This window comes from Zonotrichia albicollis, chromosome 2 (assembly GCF_047830755.1).
Source record: "Zonotrichia albicollis isolate bZonAlb1 chromosome 2, bZonAlb1.hap1, whole genome shotgun sequence".
NCBI classification, from domain to species: domain Eukaryota; kingdom Metazoa; phylum Chordata; class Aves; order Passeriformes; family Passerellidae; genus Zonotrichia; species Zonotrichia albicollis.
The window spans coordinates 118,840,138-118,856,791 of NC_133820.1; the positions used below are offsets into that span (position 1 = coordinate 118,840,138).

At 35.8% G+C, this 16,654-nt stretch overlaps 1 protein-coding gene across 1 annotated transcript in view; it reads left to right on the top strand.

Annotated features, from left to right (window-relative positions):
* The first annotated feature begins 477 nt into the window (after nucleotides 1–477).
* TMPRSS15 (transmembrane serine protease 15) overlaps nucleotides 478–16,654 on the top strand; it is a 49,240-nt gene continuing 33,063 nt past the window's right edge. Inside the window, 9 exon segments of the mRNA XM_074536212.1 lie at nucleotides 478–1,051; nucleotides 3,837–3,967; nucleotides 4,361–4,428; nucleotides 5,193–5,234; nucleotides 7,532–7,668; nucleotides 9,396–9,440; nucleotides 11,895–11,936; nucleotides 12,264–12,305; nucleotides 14,241–14,360. Of these exon segments, the coding sequence (XP_074392313.1) occupies nucleotides 907–1,051; nucleotides 3,837–3,967; nucleotides 4,361–4,428; nucleotides 5,193–5,234; nucleotides 7,532–7,668; nucleotides 9,396–9,440; nucleotides 11,895–11,936; nucleotides 12,264–12,305; nucleotides 14,241–14,360 (772 nt within the window). The 5' untranslated portion in view covers nucleotides 478–906.

The window sequence follows — 16,654 nt, forward strand, 5'->3', positions numbered from 1 at the left end:
AAGAGTGTCATACCACAAATCTGGGTTTAGCACTCTGATTGAGAGTCAGAAACAGCAGCTCCCAGGGCTCAAAACATAGAATCAGTATGGCTTTACTTTTCTGAAGCTCAAAAATTTTGACAGATTAAATTTTTAAACAAATGGTTAAATTGGTTACTACACTGCCTGTTTAATTTATTCTTGCTCTACTAAAGCTGCAGCTCTCACCCTACACAGCACTTTAACTTTATCAAGGACTTGCATCCCATGGCACATTTATGCCTGGCAAGAAAATACAAAACAAGCACGCATTTCACAATGCCTTCTCTGATTAGTTCTCCAGTTCTGTGGTCAAAGAACCATGTCTTACACAGATTAAATTTGTGCTGCTGAATTACTGCTCAGTGCTGAACATGTTGCTGAGCTATGGCACATTACTAAACAATTCATTTCCCAACACTTCCTTTATAAATGAAATTACTTTTAAAAGAAATTTCTAAGCAGAATGAGGAAAGATACAGCTTTCACCGCTGTCCTCATAATTACCTTTGTGAGGAATTATCAAAAGAAAACTGTACAAGCAATAAATTTGGCAGCAATATTTTATATTGTCATTTTAAAATATCAAATTACAAGAAATAGTGCAAATCCAGTGACCTACCTTACATTTCTGTGGGTTTGCTTGTGTTTTATCTGAGACAAGTGTCTTCAGTGCTTCCCCTCTGAGTGGATTTCTTTTCTTCTTATTTGCATATCCTGTGCATGATTATGACTGCTCAGAATGTTGTAAAAACCTGTGTCAGTGAAGTTTTATGATGTAATTCATTTACAAGCAACTCCTATAAATATCTCTTTGTGTGGATTATTACTTTCCTTTTCAAGCTGTGTCTTGTCAGGCCCTAATTCACAGAAGTTTTTGAGACAGAAATGAAGCTGAGAAAACCATCTGATGAGAAATATGTTTCTCCTAGTAGCTATGAGATTTTCTTTGCTTCTCTGCTTGCAATTTTTGTGTGTGTTTCTGTTGGACTGATTGCACTTTCTTGGTTATCAATCCAGGAGTTGGAACGAGGTAAGTAGTCAACCTTTAGCTACAGACTTCTAGGAATTTCTTAGACTTTGAAGACAGTGCTCTTACAATTGTAGGGGGTTTTTTGTTTGTTTGTTTTGTTGTTGGTTTTTTTTTGTTTGTTTGTTTTCGGTTTTTTTTGGTTTTTGGTTTTTTATTTCATGCTATGTTTTTAATGCTGGGGGCAGGGGAAGTGGTGTTTTAGGGTTTATGTGTTTTCCTTCCCTGAAAAATGATGTGAGCAAAATAGGGGGTAACACCAAGATCTATAATCATACTCTGAAGATATATAAAATAATTTTCATGGTTTAGGCTTTGGAAAAGATCCCTAAGATGAAATCCAAGCCATAAAGCTTGGGTTATTCCCCCATATTCATCAACTGGTGAAGGTAATATGGAAAACTGAGAAATTTTACCTTTTTCTCTATGTATGAGTTTTGAATCAGAATAAAAAAAATCCAGTGAAAGTCTAATAATTTCCTACGGTTTGTGGGGCCCATCCCTTGGAATATATTAATTTTTTTAATATAAAAAATATTTTTAAGTCATTTATTGGTATGAGAGAGTTCCTGCATAAGTCAGTTTATTTGCCCCAGGTAAAGTCACTCTTAGTCTTTATTCAGTGCTTAGAATGTGATGGAGGAAGTTACGGATACTCAAAGCAAACTAAATTAAAATATCAATATATCTATATCTATATCTATATCTATATATCTATATATCAAATATATATAAAATACATATATTGATTTATATAATATATATAGATATATATGTGATTAGATAGATAGATAGATATATAGATAGATAGATAGATACATAGAATGTTTCATGATTTTTAAATGGAATTAAAATTTTGGTTAAGAAATCATGTGTATATAAGTGAAAGGGCCACATCTGGAGGACTGCATCCAGTTCAGGGCTCCAAAACATGTGAGGGATATGGAGCTACCAGAGAGAGTCTCAAAGTGATTTTTGTTGCTGAAGAAATATTTTGCTACATTTATGATTTTGCTGCTTTCATAAACCAAAAACCCACACTATTTCATTCTGATGGCTAAATTTTCACGAAGACTAAACTTTCTGTTAGACTTTTGTTAAAAAAGTAAAACCAACCAACCAAAACCATTATGTCAAGATATCACATTTTTTCCTTGGGTTGCCATTGGTTTTATTTCCAGATTTTAAAAAGTGCAACACCTAACAACTTTTTTACCTTCTTACCAGAATTTTATCACACTTCAGTAAAATAAAATGGTGTGTTATTGAATCTAGATACAGGCTTTTATTTAATGATTTTGTTTTTAGAAGAAAAATAGGAAAATATTTTTAAAAATATTATTAGAACATATTTTTAATTATAGTTGATATATAATTTTAAAAGGCTTTTGCTATTTAGAAATATTTTTAAACAGATTTGCAATTATTTTAAAGACCAGCCTTCAAAGAAGCTCAAAGCAGTCTGCTATTATTAGTTGACATTCAATTGGTGTCACTATGCTATGCCTTCCATAATAAACTGTTCATTGTAGTATTTATTGCTTATCTGCTGTTATGATTCAGTTATTAAATTTATTAGAAATGCCTCTGCCCAAATTAACGTGCAAATGAGTTCATATGCCAAAGTCAATAGTATGGGTTTTATCTAACAGTAAATAAGTGAGAGATAAAAAGGAAGAAATAGGAAAGAGGGGCTTGGGATGGGAGAGTAAGGTGGAGAAAGATTAAGTAGAAAATGTCAACTCCATGGATCCTGATGGCATCTTGTTGATCTTCTTGGTGGTAAGGGTTTCTTGAAAAACACAGAATCCAGTGGATTAATGTATGTTTGGGCCAGGTGGGAATGCCCAGGTTCCTGTTAGGAGGTGTCCTCAGGGAGGAGAGGGCTTTGGTGGTCACAGCCTCTTTATACAGTTTTGCCATAATGGACAAAACTCCTTTACAACAATGTTTAAGCCATGAACGATAATATTTCAGTCTCTTACATCTGCTTTTGTCTTAAAACTTGCTTTGATGTTAATGCCTTCAAACACAACCTGAAACACCACTGTACTGCAGCCAGTAAGCAAAAGCAATCCATTTTAATTCAGATATTTTCTGAGAATTTCCAGTGTGTTACACAGTGAAGAAATATTTTTTTAATGTGTAATGAATTCCTTTATGTATACATCATGTCCTGTAGCATATTGAAATCAAGATTAAATTTGCAGAAAGGACCAGTTGTCTAATTTCTTTATAAATTCTCCCAGAATTTCGTGTGTATATTGGTGAGAAAGGTCAGGTCAAAAATAATTTCACTATTCTGACACTGGATGTTTCCAGTGCTGTCATTGAAAACAGTTTACACATATAAAAAAGGGCAAAAATACATAAAGTGTGAGGCAATAATTCATAATACTTTTTTTATCCAGAACATACAAAATACTCATAATTCACTATTTGCCTTCCCATTTATCTCTGTCCCTTGTGTTAGTCATAACTGGGCATATCATTGTATCCTTTATGCACTCAGTGTTGCAGGAAAACAGCATCTAAAACAAAACTGAAAGTAATGAGAGCTAAGGGCAAATAGAATTCATAAAAATATGATTACCATTATAACTATTGTAAACATAAAAAAGTCTATGTTTTCTTTAAACTCAGCACTAGGCAGAACATCTCTGATCACAAAGCAGTAAAAAAACCCCTAGAAATTATTGTATTCATGATCTGTGTGAAATAAAATCTAATGTAATATTTTTCATTTATTTCTATATAATTAAAGCACCTTTTTATTTTCATTATCTAGTTGAATCAGAGGGAATTACTCATATCTATATGGGAATATTAAAAATAGTCTCTGGCACGTCTTTCACTTCAACCTTACAAAACAGTTCCTCAGCTGATTTCAAAGTCCTTGCCTTTGATGTCGAAAAATTGGTAAGAACCTATCAGGTTGTGGTTTATTCAAGACTATTTGTAGGTACATTAATTCCTTAACAATAACTGCTGTTAATATTTTTTTCTTTCCAAAAAAAGGGTTATTTCAGGTCCTAAGCCTGGTCAGAACCCAATATATTCCCTATTTGAGAAAATCAATGAATCATCAAACAAATACCTTGTTTCTGTAGTCTAGAAAAAGTTATTTAGTACTGAAACCATGATTATAGTGTGAGAATGTGTGTATATTTCATTATTATTACTTTATTATTAATATCTAATTATTATTACTTTATTTTTATTAATATTAGTATTTATTATAATAATATTATTATATAGTTTGGGGGTTTTTTTAATTATTGTATTGGTTCAAGATTCCTCTTTTTCATATAGGTACAAAATATCTTTCACGAAAGTGATCTGAAACACAAGTTTGAGAGATGTGAAATCTCCCAGTTCAAGTAGGTACAGCTTAATTTAACTTTGAAAATAAATGTCAAAAGTCTTTACTTAGATATTTCTCTCAGAAGTATTTACCTTGATTATCAAGACATCCTTGGGAACCTCCTGTGTTATGCCTTTCACTCTTACATCTTCCAATGTGCTCAGTTTGACACCAGTGTGTTTCCTTGGGTGAAATTCCCTCTCAAGCAGTCCCTGCCTCGACCAAGCCAGTAAGGCTGAGCCCTAACACCCACTCAGAAAAATTCCATATTTCAAAGAACTGCTGAATTATTTTTTTGCCAAGGTGCTATTTGCAGGGTTGCTGATCCTTGCCATGTAGAGCAAATTTCAGGTTAGAGATCTCCTGGCACAAGCCTGGAGGCTCAGGCACTGATAGGTCCCTATGATCCACTTAATTCACATTCCTTAGGGCTTTAACAAGTAAGGCTGTCACTTGACACCAGGAAAAGCTGCAGCCTCTGTGTCCTAAAGGTTCTGTGAATCTGCTTCATTTAGTAAAGCTCATTTTCAATATTCTGAGGTGTTGGTTGTCCTACTGAAGACCTGCTGACAAAAGTTATACAGCCAGGTCTGTGCTGTTAATTCCTTCTTCACTACTCTTAATAAGGTTCTGATTCAGCAAAACACCTGTAACACTGTCTCCCATTATCCCACAATTCCAGGGTGTGTTCCCATCCTGTCCAAAACATTCTAATCCCAATGGGAACCATGTGGTGTTGGTTGTGGTTTTTCTTTTTTATTGTTTTTCTTTTTTCTACAGGAGGTCAGAAGATGATCATGACAGATTGACATCAGAGACCAGGTAATTGTATACGACAAAGTTTACTTAAAATACAGGCAAGAGACAATGATACTAGTAATTTAGACAGTTCTTCTGTGGACTGTGAATAGATTAAAAAAAAAAAAAAAAAAACAAAACCCAAACATTTTTATAATTTAGATAAGGCCCTCTAAAGAGGATGAAGCTTCAAGACATCTTTTCTCTTAAAACTTCCTTTAGGATTAGAGTTTAAAAAGGTGATAGTCTCTGGGACTGTCCATTTAGAAAGAAAAATGAAGAGTGAGAAAGGTAAGAAACTGTCTAGAAAGGAAAAGATATAGGTTTGTGCTGAGTTTGCTCATGTAAAACTGCTTAAAATGAGGTCAGATCTTGTGTCACTACCAGCAACTCAACTTTTAAATCAAGAGAAGTCTAATGACACACTGTGATAGGCAAGAACAAACCAGAGGATAAAAGATTGACTCTAGCAGAACTGAAGAACCCTGGGAAATGAATGGTAAAACTTGCTGTCTCATAGGTGAACCCAGAAAATTAAAGTACACATTACATGAAAACAGATCAATAGTTTTGTGCTACCACATGTTCTTGTGATACCAGTGTAAGTACATAAAGTTGATAAATATGTAGAGGAGATTGGTTTATTTGAATGATTGTCCTTGAAAAAAAAACCCACAAACAAGATATTGGGATATTATCTGACCATGAATATCAATAAGTAATGGGAAGCAGGTTAATATTGGAGCAATCTTTTCACTATAGTGAGGAATAGTGAGGACATAACCCTATTAGCTAGAAAGCAGAGTATGATCACTTTATGAAGGATTATGTAACATAAAGGGAATGGACTGCACAGCAGCAGCGACACTTCCAAAGTGCTGTCCTTGTAGGTAGATCCACTCAGGAAATTTGGGTTCTGCACAAAGAAAGGGACATTTCTCATCAAAATTTGGGCATCAAACATGGAGACATCTCTGAGGGATTTGCTCAAGGCTGCCTTTGTAAGTGCTGGGTGTTTAGTTTTCTCATCTGGTCCATTTAGATGCCTTTTAGGAGGAGACCAGTTATGCCAAAGAACAGCTTATTTCTTTCTATCAACCAAAATGGGAATCTTGATATCTGCACTGTAAATAACTGTTGGCAGAACTCATCCCACCACTGTATCTTGACACAACAATCATAGAAATTGCAGAAAATCTGCTGGGTTTGAACCTTGGATCCTGTTTTTAACACAACAGAAAGGATTTGTCTTAACTTCTGCATCAAATAACTTTGTCTCAGACACTACTTTCTTTACATTTAAAATGTGTTTACCCCTTCAGGCAATCTGCTTGGCATTTCACCCTTGAAACGCTGCAGCCGAGTCACAAGGAGAGCAATAAAAGCTTTTGTTTGCTCAGCATGGCCTAGAGGTTATCAGAAATAAGCAAGGAGGAGAGCTTTTCTGCATATTGCAAACTACAAACTATGCTCAGCAAAACGACAAATCACAGGATTAATCACTCCTTACAGAGAGCACTACTGAGTCAGTTGCAAGTGGGTAGTTTAAGGATAAAAAAAGTTTACACCTAAATTTAAGTGAAGGAGAAAATGTTTATCTTTGGCAAGTGTCATACTTCAACATTATCTTACTCTAGCTGCAAATATAAAACTTCATAATAGTGTCTAGAAAGGATGGAGAGAACAAACAGAAAACACTCTGGATAAAATTCATAGAAGTTAAATGCAGTTTAACCACAATTTCTAAATATCTCTGTTTTCAGCCATCATTTTTTCCTTGTGAGAATCCAGGCAATCACACAGCAGATCTGCAAAAATGCAGCATCCACAGATTTTCTTTATAAAAATGGTCACTTTGTATTATATTTTGCCATATTATACAATTTTCGTAATACTTCCAGGTGCACCTTCAATATTTTAGGGCTAAAACTAACAGACCTGTTGAACAACAGTAAAGCTGTTTCTTTAGTTTTCAGCTCCATTGCATCAATTGAAATAAATGTTGTCTTGTAGGGTTTTTTTCTGATAGTGAGAGTAAGAGTAGATGAAGAAAAAACAAAGTTTCTCCAAGATTCAAACCGACCTGATGATTAAGAGATGTTTCTTTATATCATCTTTGCCAGCCAATATTTAAAAATCAATCTGTCTTTGCCATTGGAACCAGAGTTAGAATGAAATATTGTCTAGATGATGTCGCATAGCAAATTTTTTTCATCAGTTTCAATAACTAATTAATTTCTCTATATTATTCTCTATATTCTCTATATTATTCTCTATATTATTCTCTCTATTATTCTAATTTCTCTGTTTTGTGTTGCTAGTGTGGTTGTGATCCTCACCCTTTATTTTACCCAGACGGCAACAGCTGAGAAAATAAAAAATGAGCTTGTTTTGGGTGTCACTGCAAATAACCCTACCGAGACTTTGAAAATTGATGTGAACAGCATACAAATCACAGGTAATATTAGAAAGGGGGTTTTTTGAGGTTTTTGTTGCTTTTTTTTGTTTGGGTTTTTGTTGTTTTTTCGGGTATTTTTTGGTTTTAATTCTAAAAATGCCTCAGAACTACAGGTAGCAGGAAGGAAAGTTTTGTCTCCCAGACAGTAATTGAATTGCTGCTTTTCCAACATTCCATAACTTTCAGTAGCAGCTTAAAGAAGAATTTACGACCTTTTCTACTAGAAAGTATGACCAGCATTGTGTACATTCCCTATGGAGGGAGTAAAGGGCAAGGTAGAGGTTTCCCAGTGAAAACCACTCAATTTCACTTCTTATGAAGCGTAATATTTGTAATTTTTAGCCCTCTAATTAAAGCAATTAAGCCCCAACTATGTTGTTTCATAAATAAATACAGTTACAATTTTATTCTGCTAAAGAATGAGAAAAGGGCTCAGAGTGGCAGTGAGTAAAGACGCATTTACTGAAAAATATGTCCTGTAGGAAAACAAACTGCTTTGGGAGGAGTGCACCCAGGGAACTGGCTTCATATTCCTGTAGCGCCTAGGTAAATGTAAGTGATGGAGAAAGGAACAGGGCTTTGAGGACTAGGTATCTTTGAATTATGCAAATATCCAGATATTTTATGTAAGTACTGGAAAATATACCAAAGTCTAAATGGAAGCCCTTCAAGATCAGTGAGAATCCTTTTTCTTTACCTTAATAAACCTTCAAAACAGCCCTTCACTGAGGATGAGGTTAAAAAACAATCTGAATTCTTTGAAGCAGAAGTTGGTAAGCTGACATTTGAAGACCTGCTGGAGTTACGACTAAGTAAAAACTGAGGAGTGGCAATCTGCTGTGCCATGTCACTTAATCTATACTAAAAGCTGCATTTTTTGCTAAGTACTTCAAGTATTCAAAGGCTAAATTCAGAGTCTGGGCATATTTAGTTCTCTTTACTGCTTGTTTATTACAAGTTACCACACAACACTGTGGAAATTGATTGCTCATTATACTTCGCAAATGCCACCAAAAAAATAATTAAGAGCCTCTTAAAAGGTTCATCCACTGATGAACTTTGAAGTAGTCAAACTTTTACTGCTGTGGATCATTAAAATGCCTCTTTTCACGTGAGAAATCACCTGTCCATTCTACCAGGAGTGCTTCAATAAAATAATTGTAACTAATTAGCAATCACAATCATATGAGGCACTTTTGAATGGTGTATTTCAATGTGTTCTGCCAGAGACATTCGTCTTTCAGAGAGGGAGAGAACTGTCACACAGTCATGGCTTGCTTGAAATGAGTTTTCACAGTGATTAAAAGTAACTTTCTTTCTTGTAAACTATGCCAGGTCAATTTTAACTCATTCATCTCTTCTAAATACTGTTCTCTAAGACACAGGTGCTCTGCAGATCTGTATAGAATAAAAAGCCTCGGGAGAGGTTTCCCAGGTGAAGATATTCTATGTGCAATACAATCAATAGGGATTGAGGATTGAAAGGAACTGCAGTGGCTTTGAAACCTCATAACTCCAACTCATTTTTGGGATCTTTCTTCCTTGGGAACATCATGGAGTTTGAGAAAAGATTGGGAACAGGATGAGGGAAAAGGAGGGAAGCAGGATGCTGACAGTGATTCAATGAGAAATAGTCACAGATTACTTCTTTTAAATCTTTATTTCTGTCATCTAAAACTAGACTCTGTGCTATAAAAGAAGTTTATAATGAACTTGTTTTCTTCCAGTAGCTGCTGAAAATCCTACTACAACAACACCTTTAACCTCATCAGGTCAGTATCTTTCTCAAAGCAGGCACTAATTTCTGTTACCAATACAAGATGAAGGAAAACAAGAATTGCTGTTCAGCTCACATAACTTAGTAAAGCTGCCCTGGCAGTCAAGCCCCAGCTTGACTGCCAGGGTCCATTCAGTGATAATTAACTGCTTTCACCATTTCTGACTATTTGAGAAAGCAGTGAGTGATCTGTAGTCTGTACAAAATCTGTAGGAGCTTAATTAGAGTATCAAACCAAAGGCTGAGTCTCCATTAACCAGCTGAGCTGCAAGCTGAAGATTTTGCAGATTTGGGGAGGTAGATCAGGGTGGGGAGTCCTGCTCTCATGTTGTGGTTATTGATTTATTAAGCAATGTTGACAAACAGATTTTCCTTCCACTATCCCTGGAAGTTTTACAATGATAAGACACGAAGCAGACAAAATTAGTCTCACAAAGCTGCCAAAAGTCAGCAAGAGAGATAAACAATACAGTAAGTGTTTTATAGTACAAGATGCAGGTAGTCACACACAAACTGCATTCAAATTATCACACACATACTCTCCAGGGCACAGGGTACCAGACCAGAGGCTAAACAACTGCCCCTATAAATATAGGAGACAAGTATTTATTAATATTCTAATTACAGCCATGGTGATGAAAGAGTTACTGTTAGTCTGGTTACAGGCCTTCCAACGTGTATAGTCCAAAGTGTGCAAGTACTGTGTCTATTCCCAAAGATATAGTTTAAACTGCTAACATTCAGGTTTTTCCCTATCTGTCCCTTCCTCTGGCATGCTATCTTAATGCTCCCCTGGTCCTAAGTTCAATGTTGCTAATCATCCTCAAGCAAAATTTGGAGACTGAGGGAGGTTCCTAAGCAAAGGGAAAGGGAGTTGAGAATCGTCAGCACCCAAGGCTGGAATGGCAACAATACTCCTGGTGTGAATTTCTTCTCCCTTGGCCTTGGGTCTGCTTGAGGTCATTTTTGTTTTTTTGTTAATATTTCCTGCTTCCTTCTTCTTTATGTTTCAGTCCAAATGTCACAAAATACCCACATTTTACCATACCAGATACATTTACACCTGCTGGATGCAGGGTTATGGCTCTGCTGACCCTAAAAACATCCTTTGCCATCTCAACCTGTTACTTCAGTGAGATTTTCTAGTAATTGTGCTTATATCACTGCTGCTTCTGTTACTGTCTTGCGTTTTCCTTTTTACTGTCAACTTGTGCATGCACTTTTGGGAACACCTATAGCAACCACAAATTTTCAGCAGTTTTCAAGATGCAGCTCCCTGATTAACTGTTTTCTTAGAACTGTTTGCTTCTGCATGCACTTATGTTTTAGGTCTTGGAATGTTTAATTACTTCTAAATTGGTTATCCTGTAGTAAATGTATAGACAGATATGTTAGTATAAATAAATATATATATATAATATCTATTATATAATACAATATAGATAATATATTATATAATATATATATATTATATATTATATATAATATATATAATATATATTATATTATATTATATATATCAAAATATATATAATATATATCTTTTGAAGTTATTGAAACACTTGGGTTTCACAAATATATATATGTGTGCGTGTGCATCTCTTTGAAAACCTGTGATGGTATGAATTAAGCTTTTTTTTCTCTGCAGTAGCTGTGAGAACAGTCCATCTATTCACTGCTCTTCTCTCTCTCTGCCAAAGAAATTGTGTCCCTAAATTTGCTGACACAAAATGCACTGTAAACAGAATGGCCCAGTTCAGCTTAACGGTATTTGCTAAATAAGCAGATTTTGAGCAAAAATTGGTGGGAAATCCTCCTGGAAATTTGTGCACTAGGTCTGGGAGAGCAGGAATATCTAACAAAAGTAATTTGATGATGGCCAGTGGTCAGCAGCTTCTTCCCACAAAACTATAGAGAAATCCTTACTGCATCTTCCACTTTATTCCTTCAGGCCCCTCATCCTATAAACTGAGGTACAGAACCCAGTACCTGCAGTGACTTGGGAATTGTTTTCAGTCAAAGACATCATTATTCTTCTCACATATTTGAGTCTTAATTTAGAAAGTAGAAATAGTAAACAGGGATGCTAAAGCAAATTCAGAGAGGAAACGTAAAAAGACTGTTTGGGAGCTGGAAACGCCAGGTGCATCCTCAATGAAGCGAAACGTATTTTGGAGTAATCAAAAATACACATTCCATTTTTCCAGATTGTTTTGCAGTTTGCAATCACTGATACACATCTGCTTATTTACCCAGGGATTTTTTCATGTGTAAATATGAACACCCACAGTATATACATATGTATATATATACAGACCTGTATGCAAATAGAAAAACACTAGATAGGTTGGAAGCTTCTAATTGATTTGTAGAGCAATTTTATTTGTCAGAAAATGTATTTCTTTTAGTACTACTGTTGAAGTTGTCATAACTTTTCTTGTTTCAACAGATCCCACGAGTTTCATTACAAGTTCCCTGACACCAACTCCAGGTCAGAACTTTTACCGGGGAAAACAAGAAAGAATTGCCCCTGTTTTGGTGGGGAGAAAGTGGAAGGAGGAAAGAAATCTTTTGAATTTATTGAAACACTTGTGTTTCACATAATTTTTTCTTATGTTTATTGTGACACTTGAGCTTCAGGACCAACCTACTCATGCTGGCACTACCTGGAGTGTGGGGAGATTTTATTTTCTTTAATATCTGCAATAATGCAGCTATAAAAGCAGATTTGCTGCTGCTTAATTCTGCCCAAGCACCAACAGAGGTGCTTCCAGAGAGCAAGAAGTAGAGTTCTAACCTTGGGTTGTGTTTGTCCCAGGTGCAGGACAGCTCACCACAAGCAAGCCCTCAACACCAGTGGGTGAGTAATTGTGTGTGTGTGGAGGATATGCAGGGAGGTTCCACAGAGCAATCTGAGATTGCAAAATTGCACTGCTCATGTGCAGCATCTCCTCACAGCATTCAATCCTTGTATTCCATTCCTGAAAATTCAGGATATGCAGGTTTACCTTAGGCCAAGGAGACCTCTTCAAGGAGAAGGGACTTCTAAGACTGTAAATGCTACAGAAATGCTGGATATGTTATGCATGTTGATGCACACATTGACACTAATACTAGCTGCTCTTTTTTAAAATTCTTTTTTTTTTTTTTTTACTTTTATGAGAAAAATAAAATAAGCAAACTGATAGCAAAGTATGACTTCCAATGGACAGAAAGCTGAAGATGTTTGAGTCTTTAAAAGCATTCTCCAGCCTTCTTACATACTGAAATATATATGATTTCTACAAGCAATCTAATGTGTTCAAGTCTTATGTGTTTACTGCCCTTATTTAATTGAATGTAAGACTTACAGCACAATTTAGGGTAATTTGCCATTTAAAAAAGAAGTCAGAATGTTTAAGCAGGAAAAGTTGATTTCTTTCAATCCAGGAGGTGGCAGTGCTGTTTAGTTTTCTGAGTTGAATAGGCCCAGAATTGATCATGTTGTGTGTAAACAATGATTTCTTGCCTGATGAGCTTGTGCAAAATCTCTTCCCGGGTTATTGGTTGGAATTTTTGCTCTGGGTCTAGAATGCTCAGTTTTGTCTCTGCTCATCTGTGGAGATTCATTCACTGGCCCTGTGTCGCCTCCAACACTTTACTGGAGGATGTTTGGTTCATTTTAATTTCCAGTTGGATGCAAAATGGTAAATCTTGTGGCTTTGTGACATTTGCATTGCCAACATTGAGGGTGTTTTGTAAAGCACTTTGAGGTGCTGCAATGCTCCACACCAATGTCAGTCTGGGACACACAGTAAAATGTCATATTTAATCTGATTACAGAACTAACAGATCTATGGAAAAAAAAAAAAACATGAAAAAGATGAAATTTTACAGATTACTCTTTCTCCTTCTTGCATCAGAAATGTTGACCTTTTTCTGTAAGCATTTATTGAAGTAGAGACAAGGAACTGTGTGAATAGTTCTATAGAATTTAATGCAATTTTAACAATTTTCAAATCAGTAGTTCTCCAAAGCTTAGTTTAGCTGCATGTTTCTGTTCACTATTAAAGTGAACAGAATAGGACCTACTTCAATTCTAAAGATATCTAACACCAAAACCCTCTAAAGATTAAGAGATTTTTTTGCAGTAGATGAATATTTATGCTCTAGGAAAAGGCTATTAGTAAGATCTACAATTTCAAGGGTCTGCCCATGTATTCTTCTAACAGAAATTTGCTCTTATACTTTTAATTTTTAAATCTGAACAGAATTTATGGTTTCTGATAATTCTGGTGTTTAAGAATCTAAAGGCTCTTTTTTTTAGGATGTGCTGGTTAAAAAATCAGATTTCTTAGCATGATGAGGTGCAACAATATGAAGTGTTAAAGCTGAAGAAATCAATTAAATTCTGTTTACCTAAACCCAGAGATTTTTCACTGTTATTTAAACCAAAGTACAATTTTCTCACGTTATATGAACACAAGAAATTGGAAAATGTCATTCATTATATTGCATAAAGTAGTTTATTTGTGTAAAGGGGAAAAAAAAGAAATTTACAGACATTTTCTTCCAGCCTTGCTTCAATCTTGGTTTCAAAAAATATTTCACTTCTGAGAACTCTCTCCATTCTCTGCCAAATTTATCTTTTTAGTATGTGATATTTCATTCCAGGCTTCTAAAAATGCAGTTTTGTAAAACACAATAGAGTGGTTGATTTGATTTGCGGTAAAGCAAGCAGAGGTAAGTCAATTTTCCTTTGTAGTGAGACTGCATTACTGTTGTGCTGTTATTGCTCTCATCCTTATTATTCCAGCTGAGTGTTTGCCACCTGCTGAACTCTGTGCTGATGGTGCAACCTGCATTAGTGAAGAGTTCTTTTGTGATGGAGTCTTGAACTGCCCAGATGGTTCAGATGAATCTGAAAAAAGATGTGGTAAGAATGTAAACTCCTGTGAATCATTCTTTTTACACATGCTTAACACTGTCAGATGTTTGTAAATAGTTTATGGGCAATAAACCTCACAGGGAAGTCCAAATCTATTATATTAAACATAATAATGAGTGATTTTTATAATATTTATCTTGCAAGAGGAAACAATGTTCTGTAAAATTCTCACTAATGAAGCATATGCTTAATAAATAATGAAATATTGGAGTCTTTCTGTTTTAATATAAAGGTATATGGGACCGTGTTCACAGGGATCTTAGGATGAGGGAAGAGATGAGGATCTGACTCCATGTTTCAGAAGGATGATTTATTATTTTATGATATACATTGTATTAAAACTATACTAAAAGAATAGAAGAAAGGATTTCATCAGAAGGCCAGCTAAGAATAGAAAAGAAAGAATGAATAACAAAAGCTTGTGTCTCGGACTCTTGTGACTGGGCTGTGATTGGCCATTAATTACAAACATCCTACATGGACCAATTCCAGATGCACCTATTGCATTCCACAGCAGCAGATAACCATTGTTTACATTTTGTTCCTGAGGCCTCCCAGCTTCTCAGGAGGAAAAATTCTAAGGAAAGGATTTTTCAGAAAATATCATGGCTACAGTTATACATTTTTTGCTTACTGAAGAAATATTACTAACATAAATCCTATGTAAATTACAAAATAATTCTCAAGTTTAATGTGAAGATTTGCATCAGTGGTATCAAACAGTGTTCAGAGCAGATGACCCATACAGGTCCCATTCAACTTCAGCCAGTCTGTGATTCTATGAAATTACAGACCTGAAACCCCATTGAAGTTTAACAAAAAGCACTTTTATCCTTCTGTACCAGTCAGTTTGTTTGCTTTTGCATTGTCTTGGAGTACTGTGCCCATTTCTGGCCCACTCACTACAAGAGGGACATTGAGGGACTGGAGAGGAAGGGCAATAAAATTGCAGAATAATCCATGTGAGGAGCTGGGAGCCCTCAGCCTGGAGAAAAGGCAGCTCAGGGATCAACTTGTCACTCTGCACAACAAGATGGAGCCAGGGCAGGTCGAACCAGTGACAGGACAAGAGGAAATGTCCTCAAGCTGTGCCAGGGGCAATTCAGGTTGGACATCAGGAAGAATTTCTTCACAGAAATGGTTGTCCAGCATTGATATGGGCTGCCCAAGGAGGCTGCCCAATTTTTCCACATCTGTAATGTTTCACATTTGTCCCATTCCTAGAAACTTAATATGGTCACATGAAATCTAAAATTGCTTAGATTTGCAGAATTTCTTTAGGGTTTCGCAATGAGATTTATGACCAGTTCATAATTCATTCTACAAGTGCTCCTGCATATAAAAGGAGTTGCTGTCCTCTAAAAAACTTGGTTTGTTTTTCATCCTGATTGTTATTCCCTCTAGTATTTCTGATTTCATAATGCCAATGGTTTAAAAATATAGGATTAAAAAGTGAATTTTAGTCATTTGTTTCCTGCATTAGAGAGAATTCAGTAAAATCTCAGATTCTCAGAAGAGATACAGGCAACCGAACACCCTTTTTTTTTGTTTGTTTGTTTGTTTTATTGATTAAAATTATCTTGAAAGGTTTCTTTCTGGCTCTGCAATGCAGTGCAGTAACAAAAGGCTTCACAAAAGTACAGCTAGCAATTTCGGTGAAAGGGTCTCTAGAGAAATGTGAAGTCTATGCAGCAGCCACTAATAATGACTGGCATTGCTGTAAAGCAGCCACGTAGGGGTACAGAAAAGGAGAATGGAGGCTGATCCCAGGAGGGGTTTCTGCAGACTCTTTGCAGTTATTATATGTCTAGACTATCATTTTTGTGATTACTCACCTCACAGCATCACTGCAGCACTGAGGGAGATTAATCATAAAGTAATGGACTGGCCTTTGCAGAGGAAGATGCTGTCAAGTGAAATATGTGGGCTGGATTTGACCAGTTTGGGGAGATTCTCCCTCAAATTCAAGGCTAAGAGGGTGAAGACCTTGTAATGTCCCATGTATGCAACAAAAATAAATAGAAGTGAATAGCAAGATACATATCGGAGAAAGAGTAGAAGTGGCTCCTTCAAAGGATATCTCCTGTCTCCTTAGGAGAATAACTGCAGCTTTTCTTTGGGCTCCAGGATGAGGCAAAATGTAATGACTTCCATGCCCATCCATCTTTGACCACAGCTGCTTTCTCCCTGCAAGGAGGAAGCACTGGGATGTTCTTTAGGGAAAAAGGACCAGTCCCTGCTGTCTTCCTGCTCTTTCCTGACACACTAAGCACTGACTATTG